This window comes from Lagopus leucura, unplaced genomic scaffold (genome assembly GCF_019238085.1).
Source record: "Lagopus leucura isolate 7727_CA_CO unplaced genomic scaffold, USGS_WTPT01 Super-Scaffold_100016, whole genome shotgun sequence".
Lineage (NCBI taxonomy): Eukaryota > Metazoa > Chordata > Aves > Galliformes > Phasianidae > Lagopus > Lagopus leucura.
In genome coordinates this window covers 11,437,814-11,464,820 of record NW_024962270.1, presented here as the reverse complement: position 1 = coordinate 11,464,820, position 27,007 = coordinate 11,437,814, and the positions used below count along the sequence as shown (strand labels likewise).

The window sequence follows — 27,007 nt, the reverse complement described above, 5'->3', positions numbered from 1 at the left end:
GTCTTTAGGAGATGAAATTAACCTTGGTGGAGAGATAAAGTAATTGGTGGTGCTGTTTGACAAGCAGTTAGCTGCGCTTAACGCTTGGTGTGTTGGACTGTCTCTGCCTCTTGAGCTGAGGTCAGCTGAGGACAGAGCAAGAGATTTTACTTTGGTAGTGAAATGAGGCTCATTGCTTTTTTTTTTTCTTTTTTTTTTTTTAACAAGCTGATTTAGCAGCCGGTGTGCCTACATTGAAAGCTGTTTTCTCGGGTTAAACTCAATTATTTGTTTTTGCTTTGGCTGCTTTGCATTCTCGCTCACAGTTGGGTTGGTGTTATGTGAGAAGGGCAGGGTTATGGGTTCGTATTCATCTACTCATGTTGCTGCAGACATACTTTACCCAAGAAATAAAATAGTCTAAAATCTCAGTGGAGAAGATGAAGACATTTCTTAAACCCCAAACAAAAACAATAAATGGAAACAAGGATTAACTTCGTCAATTTTCACCCCTCCCACAATAAATCTCCCAAATCTTGGCTTTTATCTTAGATGGATAACACAATAGGCACCAGAGCACACCAATGTTACACAAATACTTCATGTGCTATCAATTATTTTGGAAGTATTCATCATCTGAATTGTGAAATGGTTTGACCTTTCTTCCGAATGGAGAGTGTATAAGGACGTGAGTCTTACACTGTGGCATTCTTTCTCTTGTATGGGTATCCTCTAAAGTTATTTCAGAAGAGCACAGCTCTAAGTTCTCCCTTGGTACCCTGCCCCTCTTGTTGCGCTGTGGAATGATGTTGGGTTAGAGATGATCTGTTATGTGACAGGGGAATAGGGGTGAAGCAAGAAGCAAAATTGTTTAGTTTGGTGGTTTAAAAAAAAAAAAAAAAAAAGCTTAGATATGAAATCAATAGAATACATTCAGTGGAAATGCAGCTGTGCAGTCCTGCCTAATGATGACTGCCAACCAGCTCCGCCTGGGAAGGAAGGAGCTGCTGCAAGATGAGGTGGGAGCAGAGCGGGTAGGTGTACCTACAGTGTGTTCTCATGGAAAGACTCTTGTAACATACCCAGTAACATCACATGCAGAACGGCTTGCTTTTTTAACAACTTTAGAGTTTATTAACTTATAAAACCAGGTTGAAGTGATACAAGTACATAAATAAGTACCGTAACAGTCATATGTCCCATGAAAAGAATTGGAAGCATGATGACAGTGTATTTTATTTCCCTATGTGATGAAAAACTGTAAAAATGCAACACTGCATTTTACTAAATGGTGCTTATGATTTTTTTGCTTTTCTTAGAAAGTGTTTATGATAAAATAAATACACAATCTGGACTCCACCAGTCCTGTCACAAATACAAAAAGCTGATTGCTGCCTTCATAAAAACACAAACACTGTACACTTTCCCCTCGGTCTCTGTTCACCAGCTACTGCTACAGACTGTGCCCATGAGGTGAGAAGGCAGCTGCTGCTCTTCCCGCCAGATCACTACAGTTCCTCAGTCTTCCTTATGGCATCTTCACCAAAGGAAAGATCAGGATAATTCATGGCTTATCAGAAGAGTTCTAGTGAGATTTAGCACTTCTACAGCACATTCGAACTCAATAGATGCCACATGCTGTGGGTCTTGCTAAGACCAAGCAGGTGCTTCCGCAGTTAATTATTTTGCAGTGACCTCTGGTGCAGTAAGGCCTCACCACCACGGTTAGGATGCCCTACTCCACTTCCAAACACGCACACAGCACTTATGGAGGCAGCAATACCATGGAAACTCCATGGAGCCAATCGCTGTCTTTCTTATGGCCAGGTGCCCATTCAGTCTCTGTGCACGCAGCACGTTACCAGTGGTAGTGGTGTCTGTGTCCTGCTGGGCTCTGTGAGGAGAGGCTGGGCTGTCACAAGGCTGCACAGGCACAGCTGGGCCCAGCAGCAGCGCCTCGGGAAAAGGGGATTTCCAAAAGGGTGAAACAGGGCCAGCAGTGTGAGGAGTGGCCCTGCAGCAGGTCAGGGTGGGAGGGGCTCCCTGTGGCCTTGCTGGGCTGTTCTGCTGGCAGGGCTGTCTGCGCAGGACCTGTGCTGGAGCAGCTGTCCTCACTGCAGCCTGATGAGGTTTGGTTCTTACTGACATCAGACTAGTTTTACTATTGCAAATCCACCTGCATGCTCCCCTTTTTAGCATGTTTTCCTGACATGGTGGACTGGTTTGAGCGCTCGGCAGGGAGGGAAGCGTTCCTCTATGTTAGCCACTCTGCGCCCAGGCCTAGGGACAGTGTGGCGACTATATGCAGGATCCTGGAGTTACAACAGCCTTGATCAATCACAGTTCCCTTCAGCTTTCCTGCCCCTTTCAGCCTGTTTTTCTTACTTGCTCCTCTTTGCTGGGTAGCCCCAGGCCGCGCTGCCTGCAGCAGAGCAGGGCCTGGGCAGCACCTGGCAGGCTGGCTGAGAGGAGCTGCAGGGAGATGGCATTCAGCACTGTGCTCTCCCACACCTCCATCCCTTTAGAGATGGGTACACCCTGCAGTGCTGTTGCTGGCAGAACAACAAACCTCAAAATCCTCGCAGTTGCTGTGACTTCACTCCCTGTGAAGGCCCAGCCCCTGGTTCAGATTGTTTCCACAAAGCTTTGTTTCCTAGCGTGTGTTTGAACAGCGGTGTTCCTTCCCACTTGTGGAGCAGAAAATGGAGGCAAAGCAGGCAGAGTCGTTTGCTTCTTGGGAATTCACTGAACACTGCAGCCCCGGGGCGGTGCAGCATTATGGTGACTCTTCAGAGAAAATAATTTTTCAAAATAACAGCCTTCTGCTTTTTTTTTTTTTTTTGGCAGATGACAGCCACCTTTCTTAAACACTGTAGATGGGCTATACTAAGTTTAACAGAGTATCTCAAAATTCTTTTTCACAAAGATAAGAGTTTTCATAGGGCTACTGTGTTCTAAAGGCTTGCTGTAGCTGTTTGGTATTTGTCAATAATCTGGGGGAAATCTGTCCTTGAAGCTTGAGAATTGGGAAGTCACCATCAGAAAAAAATGCAGATTAGCTTTGTAACAAACCAGAACAAATAAATTAAGCTCTGTTGTAATGAAGGAGTTATTAAGTGGGAGGTGCCCTAGGAATTCTGAAAGTGCTGCAAGTACTTCACCACCTTCTTCAGCATCGCTTTACAAGGCAGTCTACTAGCCAAAATCACGTGTTAATCAGGCCCAGAAGAATGAAGTTAATAGGGCTGTGATTGAGAGATAATACCTACATTTTTTTTAGAGAAGTGGGTGGTGAAAACAGTGAAAACCACTTAAAAGTGAACATTTGCTCAAGTTGCTACAAAAATAGAGTGATTGCCACTAACACCTGCTGTTCAGTTTATGGACTCCGTTTGTTCAACTACAAGACATCATCCCAAAGGCAGGCTGCTTAGGAGTTTGTTAGTTTAAATCTGTTTTTTATGTCTCCAACACAAGTACTGTAGCACTTGTATTTTTCTTCCACTACTTGAAATGGCTTGTGGATTTCTTTTTAACTCCAGAAATGGTATGAGCTCGGCACAGGAAATAATGTTCTCCACAGCTCCTGCACATTTATTAGGTGTCCTTCTTTTCATTAGTTTGAAAAACTTGCCAAATAATAAAAGCATTCTGTTTTCTCTTTTTTAACTTGTAAAGAAATGCAACTCCGGGAAAGTACAGTCTCTCTTTCTGCTTCCCCCACCAGTAACACAGAGCCTCGTAGAATTCTGGAGGAGATATTTGAACGATTGACACAGACCACTACACAGAAAGCAGCAAATTTGCTGTGCATGATGTGAATAATTACTGCATTATAGTTTTGGTTTTTAGGGCAACTGTTGACTTAAGCAAAATAAGCCTGCAGTCCAGCTGCAGATCCAAGTTTTCATAAGTTTTCTTGTGTTTCTCCCTCCAGTGCTGTCTCCCTTAACAGTGACCCTTTTCAGACTTCTCAAGGTACAAAACCTTTACCAAATCCTCGAGCTCAGTCCTGCACACTCTGCTTTCACACATTTGGCTGATCTGAGCTTCTCCCTCGCTAAATATTTTCCACTGGCCTGAAAACAAAAACACAAAGGAGAAAGACACTCGCTTAGGAAGGGCATAGGGAACTTTGGAGTCACTTACAAGCATTCTCCAGACAAACTGATTCACAGTGGTCAAAGAGTAGATGTCCAATCCTCCCATGGAAAATATTCAAAGTATCTTACAGTCATATAACATGTTCCATGAAAAACAATTTTGTTATAAATGATGAACAAGAACCTGAATATCCTTTTCTTTAGTCAAGAAGTACTATTTGTTTCAACCATTTATGAAGTCAGATCCCCTGATTTGTGACAGTGATATAAAAATTTAAATGTGATGGTAAATGAAAGCATTTACAAGTCAGCATTTCATGCAATATGAACTCTAGCTACCTGCTTATTATACAACCTGTGTCAGATAACAGTATTCCAGTATAGTTTTGCTAAGGTTAATAGAATTGCTCACAGTCCTGCTAACTAGGATGTGATAGTACAGATAACAATGACAAGTGCAGAGAAGGCTGAAAGGAACAAATTAGAAAATATTCAAGATGAAAAGCTGTCTGCCTCTCACTTAGCCTGTATTATGAAGAATAGATTGTTCCTGGTCAAAATGCTTCCCTCCCTGCTTGGAACTTCAAAAAAAGAAAAAAGACAATTTGTATTGCGGAAGAACTAGTGGCTAAAAATGCCTATACCTTAATTAAACTGTCAAATTAGGTATCATATCCCAAGCTGGATGAAATGCAAAACAGAAATTGAAGCAAGAGTGATAAATGAGTTGCATACCTTTTCAAAAGACAAATTTTAATAATAAAGATACTACTAAGAACATAGAAAAGGCTTCTTTCAAGTACAACATACGTATGTATATGGGCTTAAATAAAGTCAAATAGTGCTGTTGTGCTGACATCAGTCCTATTTCAGACTCATGGCATTATAAGCAGAAAACAGCCAATTTGTTTTGTCAGAATGACAGGAGACTAGCACAGCATGCTGTATGTACCTACACACATATTGCTGTATTTTGACTATTTGATTTTATACAAAGCCACATACTAGAGGAACACGAGGCCATTTGACTGCACTGAGTAAAATGGCGTATTTTTCAAGGCTGTGTAGATGGAGGAAAGCCTGAAGGTGTCAGAATTTTACTTACTAGAGGTTGTCCTTGTTATCTGTTTGAAGTAGGGAAGCTCTTCAAATTCCCTCTTGGACATTTTCTCAATGTAGAAATGACGGAGAATCCCTTCAGCAAAGGTACAAGAAGTGGCTGTTACTGGAAGCATGCACATTGCTCTGAGCCCGGGGTGCTGCCCGGTCTTTATGTAGAATTACTGCTGTTTTGAGCTACACTGTGAAATAATCCTTACCAGTAATGGGGACTTTTGGCCTATTCTGTCTGTTTGCTACTCTGGTGCTGCTCTACATAGGATTTATGATTGCAGAGAGTTGCAGAGGGGTGTGAGAATTAGCTGATTTTTTTCTGACATAGCTAAAACCTTTCTTAGCATGGGCGAATGTAAAACTACAACAGAAGCCAAAATCTCAGTATCTTGGACAAAAACAGTACAATTTTGTTGTTAGCTGCCGTTTTGCCTGTCATGAGTTAGCAGACATTACTGACAAGTCATCACAAGGCTTTGTGGCTTCTTGAACACATAAAGTAATTATTAACCATCAGCCCTCCTGCGACTTCTGTTCTGCTCACAGTTGGGGTTTGGCTTTGTGCTTTATAGTGCATTCTGGAGATCATTTCCGTGGAAAGGGCTGCACTAGATGAGGTTTTCCTAAGGGGACTGCATCCTTTTTCCTTAAATTGGATTAAGTAGATAGGCTCTTTAAGGAGCTGAAGATAATATTTTTTCTGTCCTAACTGTTGAGGATTTGCAGTAATGCAAATCAGAAAGCTTTTGAATTTTCTTCTGATTTTACCAGTTGGTTTAATAAGAGATACTGCTTTCATCCTTAATACATTTGTTGTCAATATTCTAAGCCGTCATGAATGCAGTTACGTATCACTAAGGAAGACAGGACAGACAGTAATTTCAAAGGAAACCTTTCTGATCCAGCTAAGCAAGCACCCACTGTTCACTTCTCTGTCACAGATTACACGTGGTATTACTGACACCCAACATGGTTTTGTTGTTTTGCTCACAATAAAGGCCAGGAGTTTGCAGGACTAGAAATGTGTGTGTCATTAATGATGTTGGTGGAGCAAAACGTAGTAGTGGCCATGGCTGTAGGACTGGTATCCTAAATAGCTAAGAGAACAGCAGTCCCTAAATGCTTGCAATTTAAGTTGCTGTGGCATTTTAATGAGAGATTATACAATTTAAAATATATAACTTGTTCAACTCACCTTTTCTGATTGTCCACACGTGTATTTCTATTTGTGGTGACTTTTCAGTCTCTACTGCAATTTTTCTGATGGTTTCTCCTTCCTCTGTGAAAATGGATTCATAGACGGGAAAGGTCTCTTTCCCACAGAAGTAATCTTTGTTGTCAAAGCTTTGACTTGGCACTTCTTCTGTTTAAGAAAAAAGCCCAAAACACATTCTACAGCTGTAAACAAGTCTTCCAGAAATTACGTGGCACTAAACCAAGCAGGCTTAGTTTAAAATCAGAGTTTTCATAGAGTCATGGAATATCCCAGGTTGGAAGGGGCCCACAAGGATCATCTCAACCAAATCACATGTTCACTTATGTAGTCTTTGAAATCCATCTCCAGCTAAGCCATAGGCATTTAATAGTGTTATATTCTGCTAGGTTCCCATTGCCTGCCTCTTGTGGCAAGAGATAAATTTGTATTTATAATCCATAACGAATTTCATAAAGAACTGAGCTATACTGGTCTGTGAGAATCCTCAGGATTTTTGAACCACTGTCCACTTTCCAAGCATATCTGAAATAACAGTGGAAGTCTCAGAGGTAACTAAACAATAATGAAAATCAGTGGTTGGAGAGAGTGAAGAAACCCGAGTTAATGCTTTGTTCAGGAAAAGGGTAGGGGGAGAACCTACATCTTCTGCAGTTTGATCAACAGCAGGGGCCACATAGGGATGTGGCCAGCCAGTAGTTCAGTGCAAGCCTGGGCTAGGCTCAGGGCACGTTATCTCATGACAGCCTGGAGAAGTCACAGGACATAGAAGTGCAAATTGTAATTATTCTGATGCTAGTTGGAAGTTGGACAAAAATGGGAGAAAGAAGACGGGATGATTTGAATGTTCTGTGCGTACTGCAGTGGGGAAAGAATGGAAGAGTCTTCTGATAGTGGTGAACTGTGTATGTTTCTGTAAAATTCTCTTTGGAAATCAGGAAGTCATGCAAACAGTACAGAGAAAGGCAGGAGTTGATGAGAACACGTGCCACATGCAACAAGCCCTTCATCTGAGTAACAAGTTAATGGGAGGGCTAGGCAGGCAGCTCTGTGTGTCTCACACGGATATCTCTGCACATAAATCCGAACCGTGGGCACTGCTTTGCTGTTTTCATCAGATTCTGTAACTGGAATCCTTGACATGCACAGAAAAAAAGTGGTTTATCATCAACTCTTTGTTTTACCTGGACAGACTTTACAGCACTTTCCTTCCACTTTCTGAGGGTATTTGCAGGGATATTGTTCTGGACAATGAATTTTCTTACACTCTTGTTTGGTGATGTTGCAGGTACACAACACACACTCTACAATTCCAAAGGCCCGGAGATTAGGATGCCAAGATTCACCGTGGGAGTATGTTTTGCCATTTGAAACACAAACTACAAAAGAAGAGAAAAGGAAGAAAAAATACGACTGGAAAAGGTACGTTCACTGGCTGTTCTTCTGTGAACATTCATTTGATTCTTGCACATTTGTTTAAAGCAGTGTCTCCATATCTAATTCGTCAGTGTCTCTGGCTCACTTCACTACTTGTTTGCTTCAGTCAGAGTTTTGCCACGTAAAATGAGCCAGAGCCTGTGATCACTCTTTTCTGAGCAGATTGGCTTTGATTCCAAATCCCACGATGCCAGTGTCCACCACTATTTTGAAGACAATGGAGAAGGTGGCTGAGTCAAGTACTTGAGCAGCCCCCCTCCAGCGCACGCATTTCAGTTGTGCATCATTAACCAGCTTACAAAACTAACTCCTCCTTCCTACAGCTGATCTCAGTCCACACACAGGGCATAGCCTGCTAAATTGGCTCTGCCTTCTAGTATTGAATCTGCAGTGGGCCAAATCAGGACATTTGCTACAAGTTATCTGAACAGCTGTTCCTAGTATTAGCTGAACGTGGCTTTTGCAGGGAGAGCATACTATCGATAGGACGGATTGGTGCCACCTAGGCCTGTAATACACAGGACTTGAGCTACACAACACAGAGCAAAAGCAGTGGAATGTTACAAAAAGAAGTCTGATGTCGTTTGTGGGGATATGTATGTCTGTAGGTATCTAGGGACATTTGGCCTTTGGAATCATGAGAAAACATTAACTTGAAAGGATGTGTATGGGGCTGAGATTTCATTCCAAGAGCATCTAAGATCTCACAGTATTTTCTTCATCTGTGCCCTTGAGAGACAGAGAAATACAGCTGGCAAAAGGAGAGTGGAAAAATTCCTACCTGGTAGAAGTCAGTTTGGGTCACCCTGCATTTAATGGGGATTATATCACTTTACACCATGTTTGCATTTGTCCTATAAACCTTACTTCTTTCTTTTTAAATATTTTATAAACACAAAGAAAAATGCAAACTAATCCTAACAAGGTGAAAGAAAGGGCATTGCCTGAATTCTAAAGGCAACTGAAGTGAAGCTGGGGTATGCTGCAAATATTTCCAATTCTTTTAATATGCCATCATTTTTATTAATGCTTTTATTTGTAAAATATGTTCCTTTTTTGCCTGTAACTTTCAAAAGCAATTTAATTTTTATCTGTAATCTGAAATTTACATCTAACTGGTAACAGATGTGATCAACTGGCTTTTACTTTGCTGAGTTGCTCAGATTTATGGGGAGTGTTCTTTGTAATGTATTATCTTTCATGAGGTTATGTTATCATTTGGTTTATAATTTGCTACTTTTTAACTCCTTAAGACACGGCTTTATTTTAGAGGTGAAAAACAGTTTTGTTTCTCACATGAAAGCGAATAATGTGTTATCTGTTTACTGAAAATGAGAGAAGGATCTGTTTAGCACAGAACAGTCCGGGGTAGCAAATGAAGCCTTCAGAAAAAGATAAAATGTGGCATATAACTTCTAGTTCCCAAATGCCCTGTGTTTTCTTTGTGTTCTTCGCATTCAGAATTATGTCTGTATCCATACAATCACATTTTATTTGCTAAGTATTTATTTTTTAGTTTGTTGTATCTCAAGGGGCATACGCACTAATTAATGCATTACTTGTTAATTGGGGAAGAACAAAGGAAAACACATGGTCAGCATTCTGGTTTCCACCAAGGGGATCAGTCAGACACTCTCCAGGCAGTGAATGTATGAAGTTGTAGCGGTTAGTACACTGCATTCAGAAATATGCTGTTCATCTGTATGCTTTTTACTTGCTGAAACAAATCAGTTAGAAACAGCTTTGATGATGTCTTTATGTGTGAATAACATGTCAGAGATATTGCACTGTGTGGAGATTCATACTCCTAGATTCAGCATAAAACACTGGCATGATCTGAATGCTTTTTCATGGTTGTTCAGGTGGATAATAAAGATCCTATGGCCAACATTCCTTCTGTTAGTTAATACCTTGAAAGATTAGTTGGCCCTAATACAGGGGCTTTTAACTCTTTGTGGGTAGTTTCTGAGTGCCTGCTGAGTGGTGTTTGTGGATAACTGCTTTTCTGAACATGTACTTTTACAGCTATTTATTTTATGGCTTCTTAGGCCTGTTCCTGCAGACCTCAGCTAGCTTGCATACACCCACTGTGGGACCTGAGCATCCTGCCCTTTTGGTTGTACAGCACCTGCTGTCCCATGAACTGACAACTGACATTTTCCCTCTATTTTCGTCAGTCCTACAATGCAGCAGGAATGTCTTAGTCATGTTTGTGTAAGGTCTGCCATATAGGCTCAAAGTCCTGCTGCCCACATAATGTAATATACTATCAGAAGGCACTAAGGAATTCATTGCTTTGGTTAACTTTGCCTGGTTACAGCTCAGACATCCAGTCTCAGCTAATTACCTGCTCTGCATCTACTGTTAGACATGGTGGAGGAAAAGGACCCCCTGCATCTCAGACAACCAGCTTAAGGTGGGGGAAGTCATGATATTTTCTTTCTTTGGAATAATTTGCTAAGCCTTGGAGGCAGAAGACTTCCAATTCTACAGCAAAGTTTTACGGCCTGAGATTTGTGGGGCGGTTTAAATACATGCAGTTTGCAGCTAGTAAAGTTACAAAATAGGAGACAGTGTAAAGAACATAACCACCATCTATTTCCTACTGGACAAGTCCCTGTGTGAACCAGTTAGCAAATCTAAGGGCATCATGGTGTCCTTTGAGGCACTTAGAGCTCACTTTGCTGGTCACAGCAGCATGTGTTTTCTGAATTATGTAGTACAATACCACAAAGCAATTCAGAAAGCAACACAATAATGTTGTGCCCATGCAGACTGAAATGCAGGCACAACTGAGCTCAGTCAAGAGCTTATTTCATATCCTCACTAGTCTGTTGCTTTCACCCTCTGATTTGTGTTGGGTCTCCTGATACCGGTGTGAATTTCCAAGAGTCTGCTGTACATTTTGAGAAGACTTTTTTGTAGGTGTTAAATGCCTGACCCAGAGTAATACCATACAAAATACTTATCTTTACCTCGTCCATGCTTGTGCTTGTTGTTGATAACAATCTGTACTATTGTTCCTGATGCTTGCTGGGGATCTGGTAGGACTCCGCGGTTACTCCTGGCACTTGGAAATCGTGGAACATTGACTACCTGCCTGGTGGAGCTGGGTGACAGCTCATAGTGGGAGCGGTGGTAAGAGTGTCTCTGGAGACAGAAAGAGAGCAGGAAAGTAAATGTATCATTCCAGGGAGCATGAGGAAAGAGGCTGTACTAGAAACTCAGAATGGGCAATGATTGTTGCCTCCATCAACAAATCGGCCGTATGTGTAAGGAATGGCACCAAACAAAAGAAGGCCAAAGCAGATTTTGCAGGTGCTTAACGCGGCAATGAAGTTAACTACACATACACAGTTGGACCTCACCTCACCAGACTGTATATTCAGTGTAGGTGTCTACCTCTAAACTGATTATCTGAAGTCCCTTATCAAGTACTTCTTGAACGTGATCCATCTGACCTGTTGTAGATCTCAGGAGATGTATCACAACCCAGAAGTCCCCATTTCACTCAATTTATGATAAACAGAATTCAGAGCTAGACACCTTCTTTACTTACGTCTGCTTTAAGACCAGGTGAGCCTGTCTAGTTTTCCTCATCAAAACTGCTTTCTGCTTGGGCTGCTTCTTGTTTGCATGCAGCTGTTCTGAATGCTTGTGCTGGGCCAGGGCAAGCCAACTTTACACAGACTGAGCAGAACCTTATTTCAATCTGTCTTGCAGACTGGGAAATCTCATTTGATTTGCAGAGGAAAGTAGTCTGTGTGTTTTCTATAGCAAAAGAGCTGGCTATTTTCAGAGAATTATTTTCCAAAATACCCATGGGCATGAAGGGATAGTGTGTACTAATGCAGATATTTTATGAGGCATGATTCTTCTCACTAATCCAAAGACCTGTTGGTTCATGTATTTGGGTAGCGTGCTTAAAAATGCTTAAAAGCTCTTCATGTTCTCTCCAAGTGCTGTTACAAAAAGCCTCTCTTGACTAAGTTTTTAGTGGTTACTGTTAACCCCAGAGGCAGTGAAGCCCCTGAAGTAAATACACACGTATATATGTCAACTGGGAAATAAGAGTTTGTAATTTTGATTTTGAAGTGTTGCTTGTATAGCAAACAAAATGCTGTGGAATTTTATTCTCATAGAGCACATACAGATGGCCAAATTCAGAGCCTACAGGAGCTCATGTCAGTTTGTAATTCAGACTTACTCATGAATTCAGGTTAAGTTTATTAAGGAGCTTGCTGCAGTAGATATTTCTATACCTTGTCAGATCTGTTAACATCCTCTTTCTTCTTTTTCTCTCTTTTTCCCCCCAATGTACTGGCATGCATGGGCAGAAAATGTGTCCTTAAATCATAAGTCACACTTACAGCTTCCCTGTTGGCTGGCTGCCGGAAGATATCTCCATCAGCCTGCTCCCAGGATAACTCTCCATCTCCTGTACATGAAGTAGAGCAGTATCAGTTAGGGGAGTCACCGTGCAAGGATTTGGGAAATATGTAGAGGAAAAGTCTCATCCAGCTTTACAGCTAAATTTGTCAGTCTTTAGTCTGACTTGATTGTATTAGATTATTTAGAGATGACTTCCCAAATATCTTGGAACATATGTGGTCACAAAGGCAAGGAGAAATGAGTTTAGCTGAGCTCACAGAGAAAGGCAAGGCTGTGTGACCTTCCATCTGCTGTGTGCTGAGGGGACCCACAAGTGCAGTTACTGTTGATCAGTGGGTATGTAACTTGACTGACTGTAACTTGACTCTGAAGTGTAGCCACTAATAATTTACATTCTATTACGTCAGGAAAATGTAAGCCATACTTAGTCTTGCACATTTTATACCCCTATGTGTGATTGGCTTTTTCCTTATTTTTATGCTTTATTTAATATATATATATGATGTGATCATCGACAGCACTGAGTTATGGCAGAGATGTCGTATATGAGAAATTGACCCACTAAGACAGTGGTGCAGTGCCACCACATCATGCACACCTGCTGGCTTTCACGAATGGCACGCAACAGTGCCAGGCACAAGCTTGGGCCCCTGTGACAGGACAGCTGCCACAGCATAACAGCATGTGATCCTGGCTTGGGAGAGCCATGGTGCTGATACAGTTGCACCTCCAGTTCTGCAGTTGACTTGATTTCACTCAGTCAGATACATCATGGTTCTGCTACCCAATGCATTTTTTGAGAACTTTCCATTTAACTTAAGGGGAAGTTGGATCCTGACATAGAAATCCTCATCCTTTCTCTGACTGGAAGGACAGTGACAACAGTGAAACCCAGCACAAGATGGATGCAGAGCTGCTGGACTGGGTCCAGAGGAGTGGCATCTGTGAAAACCACAGGCACCTTTAGCCTCCTTGCACCTCTGAGAACTGGCCACAGCTGCTTGGATTCTTGAGAAGTGGCGATTCAAATGCCACGATGCCAATAGTGAGATACAATACATCTAGAAATCTTCAGATATTTAGATGGGCTTGCAGGCAGATGTTTAAGTGCAGACATTCAGAAGGGCTACTAAGGCTGGCTGTATGCTTCCTTGTAACCAAGTTCTCCATGCTTACAGGATCAAAAACGGAACTGCCAATAAAATACCAATGTTTGCTGAATATAGATAGACACCTAATTAAAACTGAATTGAAATTAACCTCCAAATTGAAATTCTTATGTCTCGTATAACTTCAGCAGGATTGATAACTTGTCAGAGAGAGCCTCATCTTTTACTTCAAAAGCTGTCTAGCTAAAGCAATGGCAACTATTTAAATTCATCATCTGAAGCTCTGACTGTCTTCATCATTGGAATGCAACTTCATCAGAGCATTCTTTCCTTGTTTCAAGTAAGGAAAACAAAGCTAGTAATATTGCCCTACTGGAATTTGACGTTTAATTTTCCAGCATGCATTGGGTTTTGAGTAAATGGGAAACTTGCAGACAACATCCTAAGTGACAGTGCTGGTGCACAGACAGGGGAAGGAGTACATGCTGATGTGTGTCCTGTGCATGTGTAACACTTACCTCGGCAAACTGGACAGCAGGACTCTGGAACAGAAACTGGGAAAGAGCAAGTTAATTTGGGACAGGTCTTCAGCCCACAGTACACATTTCCTTCCTGCCAGTAAAACACAAGGAGCATTTAGGAATCATCAATTTGTATGGTATCATGTATGCACTTTTATGGACACATTTAAATCTAGTATGGATGTTTACATATATGTCCCTCAAGTAGCCAAAGCAGAATATTAAACCAGTGAAGAATCTGAATAGCAGTTCTTAAACGTATGTTATAGAGAGGGAAGTCCCTTAGTTTTACAAAATGAGAAAAGGTAAAGAAGTGTGGGAAAGGAAGGAACTGCAATTACTATAAGCCTAAAATCTGTCTAATGTTTACACCTGGTGTAAATTCTTCCCCGTTCTCCCTAAGTCATATCATATGGCTGATCTGGAGGAAGAACTTGGCAGTGACACAAAATTGTTCAGTACCTAACCTGTTGAGTTTGTTGTGAATGTTGAATACAACAATAATTAGATCAGAAGAGGTCCTGATTGCTTTGAGAAAGATGTTTCAGCTCAAAAAATGCCTCCAAAGAGTCACCGAGTGACTGCTCCAATATGCTGGATTTAAATTGGTGGCGCCTCAGGAGTGGGTCTGGGGCCCGGCGCTGTCTTACAGAGCTGTCCAGTCCCAGCTCATGGGGCTCTTATCAGCTCAGCCCAAATGAATCCAGTTTCTTTCCTTGACTCAGTGCTGTATTCTCCAGTCGGGTTGAAGTGATATGTTCTATAAATGCCATGCACTGCGTGCTTACCTACAGCAGATGTCTGACAGGGTGAGCTTTGTCCTCTGTGTTTGAGCAGCAGGCAGTCTGGCATTTACCAGGTGCCATCAACTGGCTTGTAGCACTTTCGTGAGTTTCTGCATTAACTCCCAGTTCCCAGCCTCTACTGTGTGCTATGGACTGCGTGCATTTCAGTGCCATGTCTTCTGGAAAGGTGAAATGAAGCTCAGACAGAGAAGGGCTCTGACAAGCTGTGGTACTTACTGAGCAGCTGCACTGGGCACACTGGTTTGCTTGCCTGTTTTGGAAAAGCCCCTCTGCCACAAACATTTCGCCGTGATGGTAGGTGGTGCCATTGTATTCACAGGATTTTCCAGTGATTTTGCTGCTTACTGAGAACAGCGAATCTTCTGAAAGCAATGGGAAAGGAACACTTCATGCAAATTGTCCTAACAACTAGCAATATCACAAGTACAGGGATAGGAAAGCTTCCCCGCTCCCCCGTTTCTCTTTATTATGAAAGGACAAGTTTTGTCATGCTACAAAATATGAGTGAAATTGTCATGCTGCTGTTTTGCTGAACTTTCATAATTCATACTTTCGAGTTGACTGTCTCAGTTAATCTTTGGATTTGGATTTTATCATGAAGGCCAGCACAGACTGCCATCTCCCATGCTGCTGTGTTTTTCTTTTGCCCTGTCTTCCATAGAATTTACAATTAGGATAAGCAGGTGCAGTTACATGCTCACTTGTTAAATTTACATGGCTCTTTGAGTTTTAATGTAGAAGGCATGAGGGCCTGTATACACACAGAATTCCACTGTCAGTAGCACATGAACACATTTCTAGCTCTGTTTCCCCCTTCTTAGGTCTGGTATTATTTTATTAATGATTTGCAGTGGGAGTTTGTTGCAGGTTAGCCAGGTGTACCACAGGGCAAGCACAGAGCTGCTTCTGTGCCATTCACAGCGCAGACCTCCTGGTGTACAGGAGAATTGAAACTGATGGTAGAACTCTGTTAAGAGCGGACAGGCCCAAGAATAATTGCACTATGTTCTATGTAAATGTTTGTTCCCAATGGCCTTCACACTTTGCTGCTGTTGTTTTCAGAATGGGCAAAACTTTTCAAAGGCAGTCTGTAAAAGCCACCCAAAAGCCAATGTTTTTCTTATATGCACTGTAAGGTGAGATGTGCAAGTCAGAGCATTTTGTTTGCAGAACTGAGTACACACAATGAAGTGCACAAGATACCATTTTCCGTTCAATCCTGAAACCTCTTGTTTCAACTTAAGATCACATGGAGTTCTGCACCACGAGTCAGATTTTCTTCTTACTCTTAAAATAATCCATATCTTAAGTTAAAACATTCCCTAGACTGTTTAACCATCACACAGCTGACAAACTCTGCAAAGGGATTATACTTCACCTATGAAATGTAAGTCACTCCATACATATTGGGCAGCAAATCCAACACTAATACATTTGCATTTGCATGAATTTAGCATCTCAGAAAGGGAAGAGGCATTTTGAACAAGAGCTCTATGGAAGTGACAGTGGAGTATTTGTTGTCTGGAGCCAGAATCACTGCAGATTTCTAGGAATGCAGCTGAAAATTCATTCAGTGGGTTTGGGCTTTTATGTAAAAGAAACCTGACCTGAAAATTCAGGTCCTGCTGTAGTCCCTTTTATTATCTATCAGATGAATGTGGGGAGATTACTTTTTGAGAAACTATGCTGCCACAGAGTGCAAATTTCTCAGCTGAGTTTTCTGGTGATACATACTGGCATTATTCGCTGACTGGCATTATACTGACATTCAGAGTTTTGGATAAAAGCATGTATTTTGTTACATCGGTTTCATCAGATATTAGTTATCTGGTAAATTGTAAATGTCAAATCTGCCTGTGGAACATACACATACTGCAGTATTTGAAAATCTACTGGGTCAGCAAAGAACCTGTGGGAGAAAGGCAGAAGTTATCCATGAGGGGCCATTTAGGGCCCCAGGCCTGATATTTGATTTCTCTCAGAGTGAGCACTGAAAAGACAAATGCAGCATTATTTTGGTGCAATCAGAGATGTGTAGTGGTACCTTTCCAACATGCTACACAAAGCATTGACACTCATGCTTGGCATGAAAATGCAATGTATGTCAGCTCAGTGGTAATGCACATTCTGGAATAGCAAGGTGCGTGTTCTAATTAAGACAAATTTGAAAGTCATCAGCAAAAGATTCAAGGAACAAATTCAGCAACTGTCTCATTAGGCACAAATAGTGGAAACCACAATAAAGAGGTGCTTTTTAGGACAGTCCCACTTCTCACAAGTTATGCCACCATAATTTCTTGGAAAGCACAAGAAAGCAGAAAAAGGAATTGCCAAACCCTAGATGTCCCCTGTACCTCAGGCAACTGGAAGAGCAGTTGAACTGGGAAGAAAATTATGGGAGGAATGAAAGAATACAGATGGTTCTTGCCTGGATGTGAGGGCCTGTTCATGCAGCCTGTGCAGGGCAGTGCTGTGCCCATGTAGGATGCCTGTCCAAAGACATGGCTTGTGGTCTGGAGCTGTTTACAAAGACTCGTTATGACACATCAGAATACTGGAATGAAGAGTGTAAATTTTACTGCAGATTTACCTTGGTACATGCCACATTGCTCAGATTACTACGAAATCTCCAAATGCCTTCAAATAGCAGCTTTTGAATAAGACAAGGAGGATAGTAAATTTTTCTTTATATACTTCTATTTGTCCCAATATCATCAATAATTTATTTCCAATAACACTTGAACTGTTGTAGGGTTCCAGCTGGATTACAGGGTTACAGCCCTGGTACATGACAGCTGAGTCAAGAAACACAAGGCTGAGGAATCATTGCTGCTTTTCTAATTAGAAGGTGAACAGCAGAGGGAAAAAAAATCACAAAACTTTTCTTATATAGCTCATGCTTACTCTGACTTCTGCCTTAGTTTTCAACACTGTAAGGTTAGCTGATCACAAGAAATCTCCTCAACTGATTAAAAAGATGATGCTTTAGACTGCTGCAGGAGGAAAAGGACAGATGGCGATAGGATGGCTTGCTCTGGACCAGCTCAGGCCAGCAGCTCAGGATTACTGCTGTATTGTTTGCTTAATATTACAGTCTACACAGAAGATAGATATATTCCTTGGTAACAATAATTCTCTCTCTGAGACTCATGAGGTTCGGCACAGAAGGGGTGGAAAACCAGGTGAGACTATTAGAAATCTATCAGAAATGATGTGGGGTGGCCACCTGAGATCAGCAGAGGACCAGGAGAGTCACAATGCAGTTATGCACTTCAGCTGGGAATGGAGTTATTGTAGCCAGGAAGATCTTTCAGTAACAAGAATCAAGAGGCTGTATCTTAATCATGATACAGATGCTAGTAAAGACAAGTTTTCCTTTTCAACAGAGCTACCCATACAAGTGCTTGGCCAACAACAGTAGGTGGTTGGAGTGCATAGTTTCGTTCATCTGGATTTCTTTTAAAGTTGATCACAGAGGTTAGGCCTGTAACAGTTAAATCATAACATACAGCCCAAAACACACGTATGCCATGTTACCATACATACATATGTATGTATCTTTGGAACATGGGATGCAATTCTGTTGCTATTTGGAAGTCTTGTTTGATGCAATAATTGTAAGAAAAATCAGTTTCAGTGGCAGGCAGTAAGACTGTGGTTTTGGTCCTGATGCTGCACATACCTGTGCATGTGATTATCTTTGAGCACATTAAGTGAGTGGGGCTACTTGGTTGCACAGAACACGGTTTAGAAGTTTTAGATCAAGACCTCATGATTCTTACTGCAGAAAAATACATTGTGTTATATACTGGAGAGACCATACTGACGAGTGCAGTTGATCTCCTCCAAACACAGCATCTGAAGCTGCAAGGAAGCTTTGTATCATATGCCTGTGTGTAGCTTCTTGAGAGAGAAAATCAGTCTGAGAGTGACTTTCAACAACTGGGGCTTGCCTTGGTTTCTTTTCCAGTGCTCTTTGAATCGTGGCTAATTAGAGGAGTTCAGACTCCCTCATATCATATTCTCCTGTAGAATGTGAAATTGTAGACATTGTATATTCTTGTAATAAGTGCCAGGTTGGAACTTTGAAAAATCATGCCATTAATGCTGATATCAGCATGCATTACTCTGTGCCTCAGTTAAGGTAGGTAAGAGCTGGGTTAGCTAACTGCAAACATGTGCCATTGCTCAGAGTCCTGTTTGTAAACCTTGTTTAATCACAGCCGTTCCTGTAGCTTTATCTGGCATTTTAATGGTGCTGACTAACCTTGGTTTAATTAGCTGCCTCCATAAAGTACTGGGCAAACCATCTGTGTGAATCCTTTTAATTAACTACGTTCAGTGGTGTCATTTTTGGCATTCATAGCATGTCAGAGGAAGCAATATAAAACATAGGCTGAAGATGTTATAGCATCAATGCAAAAGGAAGTGGCTTTGTTTCTGTGGCTGCCATTTATTCTCCAAGGGCGCAGACTTCAAAATAGAGGTTGACAGGCCATGCTTGCATTTCCTGTGATTTTACAGGATTCAAGATAAGACTGTGAGTTATTAAAATGGATAGCCTGACTTATCACAGGTCTAGCATTAGGTAAAAACAAGGAGCTAAAATGTGCAGCCACGGCTGAGCACATGACTTGCTATGGATTTGAACTGACCCTGCAGGTATCTGTAAAGGTTGAGTCTGGCTGAAGGTTTCAGGGTTTACAAGCAAGCAACAGAATACAACCATGTCAAAAATTAATTTGTTTCAAAATTTTTCTGTTTTAAAAAGCAATTTGATACTGTGGTGACTATGCTTGAATTCTTATACCAAGCATTCCTTTATTCCAAACCTGGGATTCTCTCCACCTTCTGCTGTCTACCTGGGCTGTTTTTCACTCATGTGCCATACACACAGGGTAAATCCTGGCCTCAGTCAAGCCAACAGAAAGCTTGTCTTCAGGATTCAGCCCAGGTGCTTGCTGTAACTCTGCTCTCTAAGATTCCGACTGGGGAGATGGAAGCTTGTATTGGGAGGAACTGTTCATCTAGAAAAGAACAAGATTTTCTACCTGTTCAGATTTATAGTGAAGCCTGATATAAATGCTCACTCTGAACTAAATCTGCACATAGCTATAGCTTGCTTACTGTATGAAATGTTGTCCTTTTGACAAGAAGCATGAAGAAACCATATGGGAAGAAGTTTGCCATAAAGGGACACTAACTTAACGTGAAGTGCAGTGCCCATGCTTTTCTAACAGTCTGATGTAACAGAATTAGATATGAATTTGATAAACCACAGAAATCTTCTGGCTCAGTGGAAGTTTTCTGGCTCAGTCACAGATTTTTCATGGAAACCTGCATCAGATAATTGGGGGTGGGGGTGAGTTTGTATGCACGATATGCACAGACTCTGGCCAAGAATTCCAGGGGCTTCCTGGCTTCTGGAGCTTCCAGTCTCCTGGGAACAACAGAACAGTGTCAATGGATCACATGCAACTTTGGAAATGGCATCATTTACCCTTTCTGCTTACAACTGTATTTCTTCCTGGATTGTTACAAAAGCTTGTTCCTGAGACGCTTTATCCTTACTTGGATATGAAGCAGAAGAGCATCAGTTATCTGCAGCTAATCCCTTGAATAGCTTAGACAAATTCCACTGGCAGTTTCTGCTCTTTGGATCAGTGGCAACATCACTGAAAATATTTCTGTGTAGGCAATGAAAAGCATGGGCAAACTAACCTTATGGGAAATGTTACCAGCAGATGACTTGCTTGAGGTGAGGAAGGGCTTCAGGATCCAGTCCTTAAAACAGTCAGTGAGGCCTGCAACTTGGATCCTTCTGTACATACAGATACACTTTCTAACAAACAAACTAGCTAACAAACTGGCAAAGCCAACTCAAAGTCACTGTAGTCATGGCTTGACAATCAGTGAGCTATTTATGATATGAAGTCTGATCTGCAACCAATATTAAACTGAAATGATAACCAAGTGTACTTCCTAAGCGGAGATGGTACAAATTAGACAAGAAAGGTGTGCAAGCAAAACTCTGCCTTCTGCATACCGCTTAGCAGGGTCTGACAGCACCCTGCACAGCGCTCAGTAAGGTCTGTGGGGTCTTACTGCATCTCCATGGGATACTTTCTTGTACAATATTCTGGCTGTTCTTGTTAGTACTTTGCTTAACACTCTCACTATTGCTTATTTTAGTATCAGAACATCTGGCAAAGATCATTTTTTAAAAATCCTACAGACTCTTGGCTTGCTGACTTAGAAACTATTTTTAAACTGCAACATTCAGAGTCACCTAGTGTCATTTACTGAAAAAAATGGGCTTTTAATATCAAGCAGAAATGCTAGGCACTCAGCCTGGCTTGGTTTTTGCAGTTTGTCTGTTTTATTAACCACCCTTGTAAAAACAAGCAAGTGCTAAACAATCTGAAATTAATCACGAGGTTTAATGCCTTAAGAAACTTACCATACTGGGAACTGTTCTGCAGATAGTCCCTTGGTCTGTTGTAAGTGGATAGATGATAGATAATGAATTTCAATCCTGACAGGATTTTATGAAACATGTTTTCTGAATCAACATGGAGCATAAGCATGCACAGACCAAGAAAATGCAATTTGTTTTGGAGTCCTATTCACTAGACAAGAAATAGAATCCTGCTATAATTCAGGGACCACTGTTTGCAATGCCATCTCTCCTGCATAATCACTTGTATTCCCATTGCCATCTCTCCTGCATAATCATTTGCATTCCCAGTGAACTTTAACACTTACTGAACAAAACTGGAGGAATTAGCTTAGTTGCATCAGCTACTTCAAAGCTCTCTAGGCTGTATCCCAGTGAAGGAAGCTGACTTTGGACACCAGCTAACCAGCCACCATACACTGTGCTTCCACACAGAAATCATCAAGTCACCCCAAATTGCAACATAACATCACACAAAGGCATATTACTTGCCCTGACATTTAAAATTGGCATCAGAATTGCAGGATAACTATTCAGAAGCAACACAGAAAGAGCAATTATGAAGGTCCTTAATCAGAATGAAACAATTCTTGGACGTGTGCCTATTGTGAGCACTTCTGGTGCCAAAGCGGAGCACAACTAGAGTATAAGAGTATTTCTCACTATTTTGCTTATTGAAAAATACCTGAAACCTGACTCAGCTTAGGTCCACACACTGTCCAACACAGTGGGCAGCACTTAAGGTGACCTCAGATTTGTTTTCAGAACACTGTTTGCTTGTGTAGGAGTTGCACATACCTCTAGGTCTCCCTCAGAAAAGTTTGTTACTTTTCCGCTGTCATGGAGTCAAGGTCTGTTCCCTGTAAGAAAAACCATTCCCTAGGGTAACTTACACAAGTATCAGTAGAAAGATTCAGGGCTAATTCTTGCTCGTTAAGTCTTCATACTGGTGGTACTTTACCACAATGCAAAAGCTGATACAACGGCCAGGTCAGGTTGCACTATGAAGACCAAATCCCAGGAGGGCCCAAGATGTGAAATGAAGTAGCTCAGAAAAACAGTAATGGGATCATTTATTCATGAGCTTAAGAGTGTATTTCTGCATAAAATCTTGCAGATTACAAAGTGAGTTGAAAAAAATCAGTGCAGCAATGTAGAATAAAAAGCCAGTTTGCACCAACTGTAATTCATGGTAAGAGCTGGAGGCATAAATACAGGGAGGACAGAGCTGCAGATAAGATGTTGGAAGCATTCTTTGTTACCTCTCTAGCTCTCTTCCACTTCTCCCAGAATGCAGCCTACAATTGCCAGAGGCGTCCAGGAGTGAAAAATGCAGTGTTTTCCTCTGCCAATGAAATATTTTTTTTCAAAAATGGGCCATCATTCACAGGGGTTGCACATCTGTCTCAGAGTGGATTTCACTTTGTGTTTGTGTGTGGAGCAAGACTTCCTGAAATTAGCCAGCCTGAGCACTGTCATTTGTGACGACAGCTCTGTCCTGGCTAGGAAGCATGCCTCCCACCCCAACATCCAGCTCTTATCTGAAGGTGCAGCTGGGACTGGCAGCAGCAAAAGCAGTCCTTGGCTTTTTAATTTTTTTTTTTTTTTTTGAGTTTCTGGTGAAGAGCGTTCAAGTTTTAGGGGTAATAATATGCCCTAAGGTTGCACCTTGCACATGGTGTATAGCATCTTTCTCACCATAGCACAGATCAGTTCATTTCTTTCAAATGGGTTCCAGTGACGCTATGGACTGACTGCTCAAATGAAGTGCTCTTCAGTGAGTAACTCTGGAGGCTGGGACTCTAACAAACAATTCAACAAAAAAACAAATTTCAATTTAGGGACAGCAATATTGAAAAACATGGAATAATATGCAAGCAATCATGCAGCTGTTCTAATTAGCAGTGTCCACGTGTTCAAAACTGTGTAGATTATCAGGGACAGGGCATAGTGGGCAATATTGGTGGTACATGGACGGTTGGATTAGATGACCTGAGAGGTCTTTTCCAACCTTAACGATTTTACGATTCTGTGTTTCCTCCTGCAGAATCAGAGCTCTGAAAAAGCAGTAATGAGTACTTTGACCCCTGGTATCTGTGTTCCAGTGGGTTCAGCCAAAGCACTTCCCAGTCCTGGAAAGAAGCTAAATGCTAGTGATGTTCCAAGCCGAGGATGAAGAAACCTGCCTGCAGGCAGAAATCCTCTGTACTAGGCTCTTCCCTCTGCTACACGATAAGCCAACGGAATATGGTTATTATACATATGAAACAGCTATTCTCTGTGAGGCACGTGTTTGGAATAGAGGAATGAATATGTGTTGATAATCTGATCCTTACAAACTCAGAACAGAGCCTAAGACTTAAGTAAGTGAGGGAAGCATCCTGCAGAAAGGGATTATGCAACTTGCTAGGAGAGGGACAGTCAAACAGATTTTGACATGCTTACATTAAATAAATCTGGAACAACTATGTTGACTGGACTAACCTTAATGCCCTGTTCAATCCAAACTATTTTTTAATATATTCTTTTCAAAAAGATCCTCATGTTTATATGAGAAAAGGGTAACACAAATAATACACGTCTGTATTTATGCAGTGCATTTCATTCACAAATAGCAGTGCTTTCGTATAACACAGAGCACTTGCCTATTTTCCTGCAGTACTGGTAAAACTGAAGTTAAATGGCAGCAGTAGGTTTGCTTTGTACACAGAGATTCAGTTAATGCTCATCTTCTGATCCATTTGTACCAGAGGAGACTTTGCAAGAAAGCACAGAGCTGGGAACGTGGATTTTCTTATTCTACCAGCATGGTTCATTTCCCCAGAAAGGCCTTTAGTGCAGGAGACATTCCATAGTAATGTCCTGGCCACCTTAGCATGTGTGTATTGTTTAGGGCTGCTTGGTAAGAGAGAGCCAAATTCAGAGGGGATAAAGAAAGCGGAGAAGACAGGGGATCTGTGTTTGATAAGCGGCATAGAGCATTGTGAAAGACAAGTGTCACGGTGACCTGGGATAATGCATGCTTTTTCTTTCTTCCAGACACTTGCCAAACTTCCCTTGCTATCTGTGCATACACTTGCCTAAGAAAAGCATGATACCTATCAGCATTACTTCTTCGTGATCTGCTGTTAGTGAAACTTCAGGGCTGCACAACTAAACTGGCAGACTGCCATTGCAAACTGGCTGTATAAGGTCAAAACCAACAGCTGCTGAAAGAGCAAGTGTTCTTACCACTATCATGTCAAGAAGGGTAAAGAACACAAACACTGTAAAGCTATTCTATCACCAGAACTAAATCCCTATCCGTCATCTCATGAGAATACAGCAACTTCAGAGAGAGAAAAGCTGCCCACTGTTTCAGTGCAGGGTTACCTCTTGCGGCTCACCTAGCTATTAGGTGGCTACAGGTTCTTGGGGGATTATAGCACAGTGTAAGACAGCAAATGGATTTCCTTTCTATAAAAAATTCCTTTATTTAATTTCTTCCCTCCACTACCTTTGTTTCCACTCCACATGAATGTGTCACCTCAAGGTCTGATCTGAAGTCCATTGAACTAAGTAGATTTGGAACTTGGCCCAAACACCTACTCTGTGTGGTACAGCATAAAGGCAGTTTCCTCTTTGATCTTCTGTCTCATATTTCTAGCTTGCTCCTTAGCATTTCTAGAGAGAGGATTGTATCGCAGTCAATAACCGCATCTGTTCTCATAGAAGGCTTCATCAAAAAACTATCAGATCTAATGGAAACCTGTTGATTGACTACAGCAGACTGTGGATCAGCCTTTTCCCTCAGAATGCATCACCATCAAAATTCTTATAAATCTGCGATTTAAAGAAACGTAGATGATGTGTGAAGGTCCCTTTAAAAAACAACAGTGCAGTGATATTGTTTTTAAAGCAGTGGCTGAGGCTGACAATAACTTTGGATTGGAAAGTTGTGCACTATCCCAAAACTGCAAACACAAGTTCTAAACAAAATCCATATGTGCTTCTCAGAGATGCAGGTGTCAAAGATATTAAGCCACAAAATGCTTTACATTAAAATAACTTCAAGGACTGTGTTAAGCTCTAAAAAACTCCAAGGTAATTCAGAGGTAATGGCAACAGCCAGTCTTCAGTATGGCCAGCCAGTAGAGAGTATATGAAACTCATTGCTTGAAGGAACTAGTAGCACCTTATCTAGACAGCATAAACTTTCATACAGATTCAAAGCAAAGATGTCGTTTCACTGTAAACCCTCCAAAGGCTGTTGGATGTTTTTGAACTTTCTAGGGCTAAAGTCAAGCTCTTCACATTATTTTAATATATTTTCTGCAGCTTAATTTCCTGTGTTTTCTTTTATAGTGGCATAAAGAAACTGCTCAGCAAAACTCTGAAGGAGTCATAAAACACTTTCTAGGTTGCTCCATTTTAATTCCTGGTCTAATGCTGAACTATTATATGACTCTATCTGTCATTTTCCCAGCCAAGGAAACAAACTGAATTAAGCTTTCCTGGACTTAGAACTCTCTCTGAAGCATCTTTGAAGCTCTTGGAACTTGTCTTGGAAAAATTCTGATTCTACCCTACCCTATCATATCAGTCCAAAGAATGGAAGTTCTAGTCTGGTCATCCTTGTGTGCAGATGGGGTTTTTTTAGTGCATTTTGGATGCTGATTTACAGACTTTTTTAAACTTTTAATGTTCAAAGAAATGGAAAGGGAACAAGTCATAACCTCAGTCTGGCTGTGATAGCAAACATTCCTTTATGAAGCCAGTAACAAAGACAAATTACCAATCAAACAAAATTATTTGAGCCCAGGTCAATATGAAAAAACTAAATGCCTCCCAAGAATGCCTATACTGTTGCATTTTCAAGTAACATTTATTTCCAAATAAGCTATTTATTTGAACTATCTGGCAGTAGCCCACTGTTGGGACCCTGCAAAAACCAGAACATCTCCCTGTTCTCTGGCACTGTTCAGGATTCTATGTGTCATTCCGATTCCAGATGTGAATATCCAAATTGTTTGTCTATGCAGAGTAGCCATATCTAAGCCTGGAGGAGCCAAATGCAGACTGGAGAAATTTGATTATTGATTGATAATATTACTTCTCCAGTTACTTATATCAGCTGCTGTACATGTTAGCATAAATATTCTGGGGCCTTCTGTGCTATGACTAATGAGAGCTTGGGTCACAGGTTATTTCCAGGCTCTTTTTCATCATCTGAAGAATGCAGAGATGGGCAGTGAAGGCAGTGGTGGAGCTTCAGGGCCTGCAGGCAGTGTGAAAGCACGGATCGAAGGTCTTAAGGGATCACTGCTGAATGATCCCAGCATCCTTCGGATGCTGAAGTAAAAGTAAGATGGAAAGGTGGAGATGAACACTGAAAGGGAGCTGAATGTGCAGTGTTTCTTCCATGAAGTGAAGCTTGTGTCAGACATGTGACAAGGTGTGAGAAGTGGGCAGGATGCTGAGAATGTGGCCAGTCGTTCTAAAATTTGAGATGTGCCTGTAGCTCCAAAGAAATATGTTTGCCAGCTGTTATTCAAGTGCCAGTTAATGTGAGGAAAACAGTTGTAGTAGGACCCACTGATAAGGTGGTTATGAACTTCTATGTCCTATATACACATCTGTTGCAGAAATATTAGATGTTATTCTGTGGATAAATAATTGGGACAAGCATGGATAATGCTTTTAAATGGTCAAAATTTTCATGAGTCTAACTTCTCATAGTACCTGTCAGAGAATTTGGCTGCTTCCATAACTGTGGACAATGTAGAATGGGTAAAGAATAAAACCAGAAGGACTTCCAAGCAGTGCAGTTGTTTGATTAACAATGATAATTACCTTGAGTTTCCCTACTCTTTTATTCTCACAGTAGTTCTGCATAGA

The 27,007-nt window shown here is 41.3% G+C and overlaps 1 protein-coding gene across 2 annotated transcripts in view; it reads right to left on the bottom strand.

Annotated features, from left to right (window-relative positions):
• Positions 1 to 1,086: 1,086 nt before the first annotated feature.
• CHRDL1 (chordin like 1) overlaps positions 1,087 to 27,007 on the bottom strand; it is a 41,281-nt gene continuing 15,360 nt past the window's right edge. For both annotated transcript variants that reach the window (XM_042876806.1, XM_042876807.1), the window contains exons 5-12: positions 14,890 to 15,035; positions 13,865 to 13,958; positions 12,216 to 12,283; positions 10,821 to 10,995; positions 7,593 to 7,787; positions 6,391 to 6,558; positions 5,188 to 5,277; positions 1,087 to 4,058 (exon numbers count right to left, since the gene is read on the bottom strand). In XM_042876806.1, the coding sequence (XP_042732740.1) occupies positions 3,928 to 4,058; positions 5,188 to 5,277; positions 6,391 to 6,558; positions 7,593 to 7,787; positions 10,821 to 10,995; positions 12,216 to 12,283; positions 13,865 to 13,958; positions 14,890 to 15,035 (1,067 nt within the window). In that variant the 3' untranslated portion in view covers positions 1,087 to 3,927. The remainder of the gene's footprint in view (positions 4,059 to 5,187; positions 5,278 to 6,390; positions 6,559 to 7,592; positions 7,788 to 10,820; positions 10,996 to 12,215; positions 12,284 to 13,864; positions 13,959 to 14,889; positions 15,036 to 27,007) is intronic.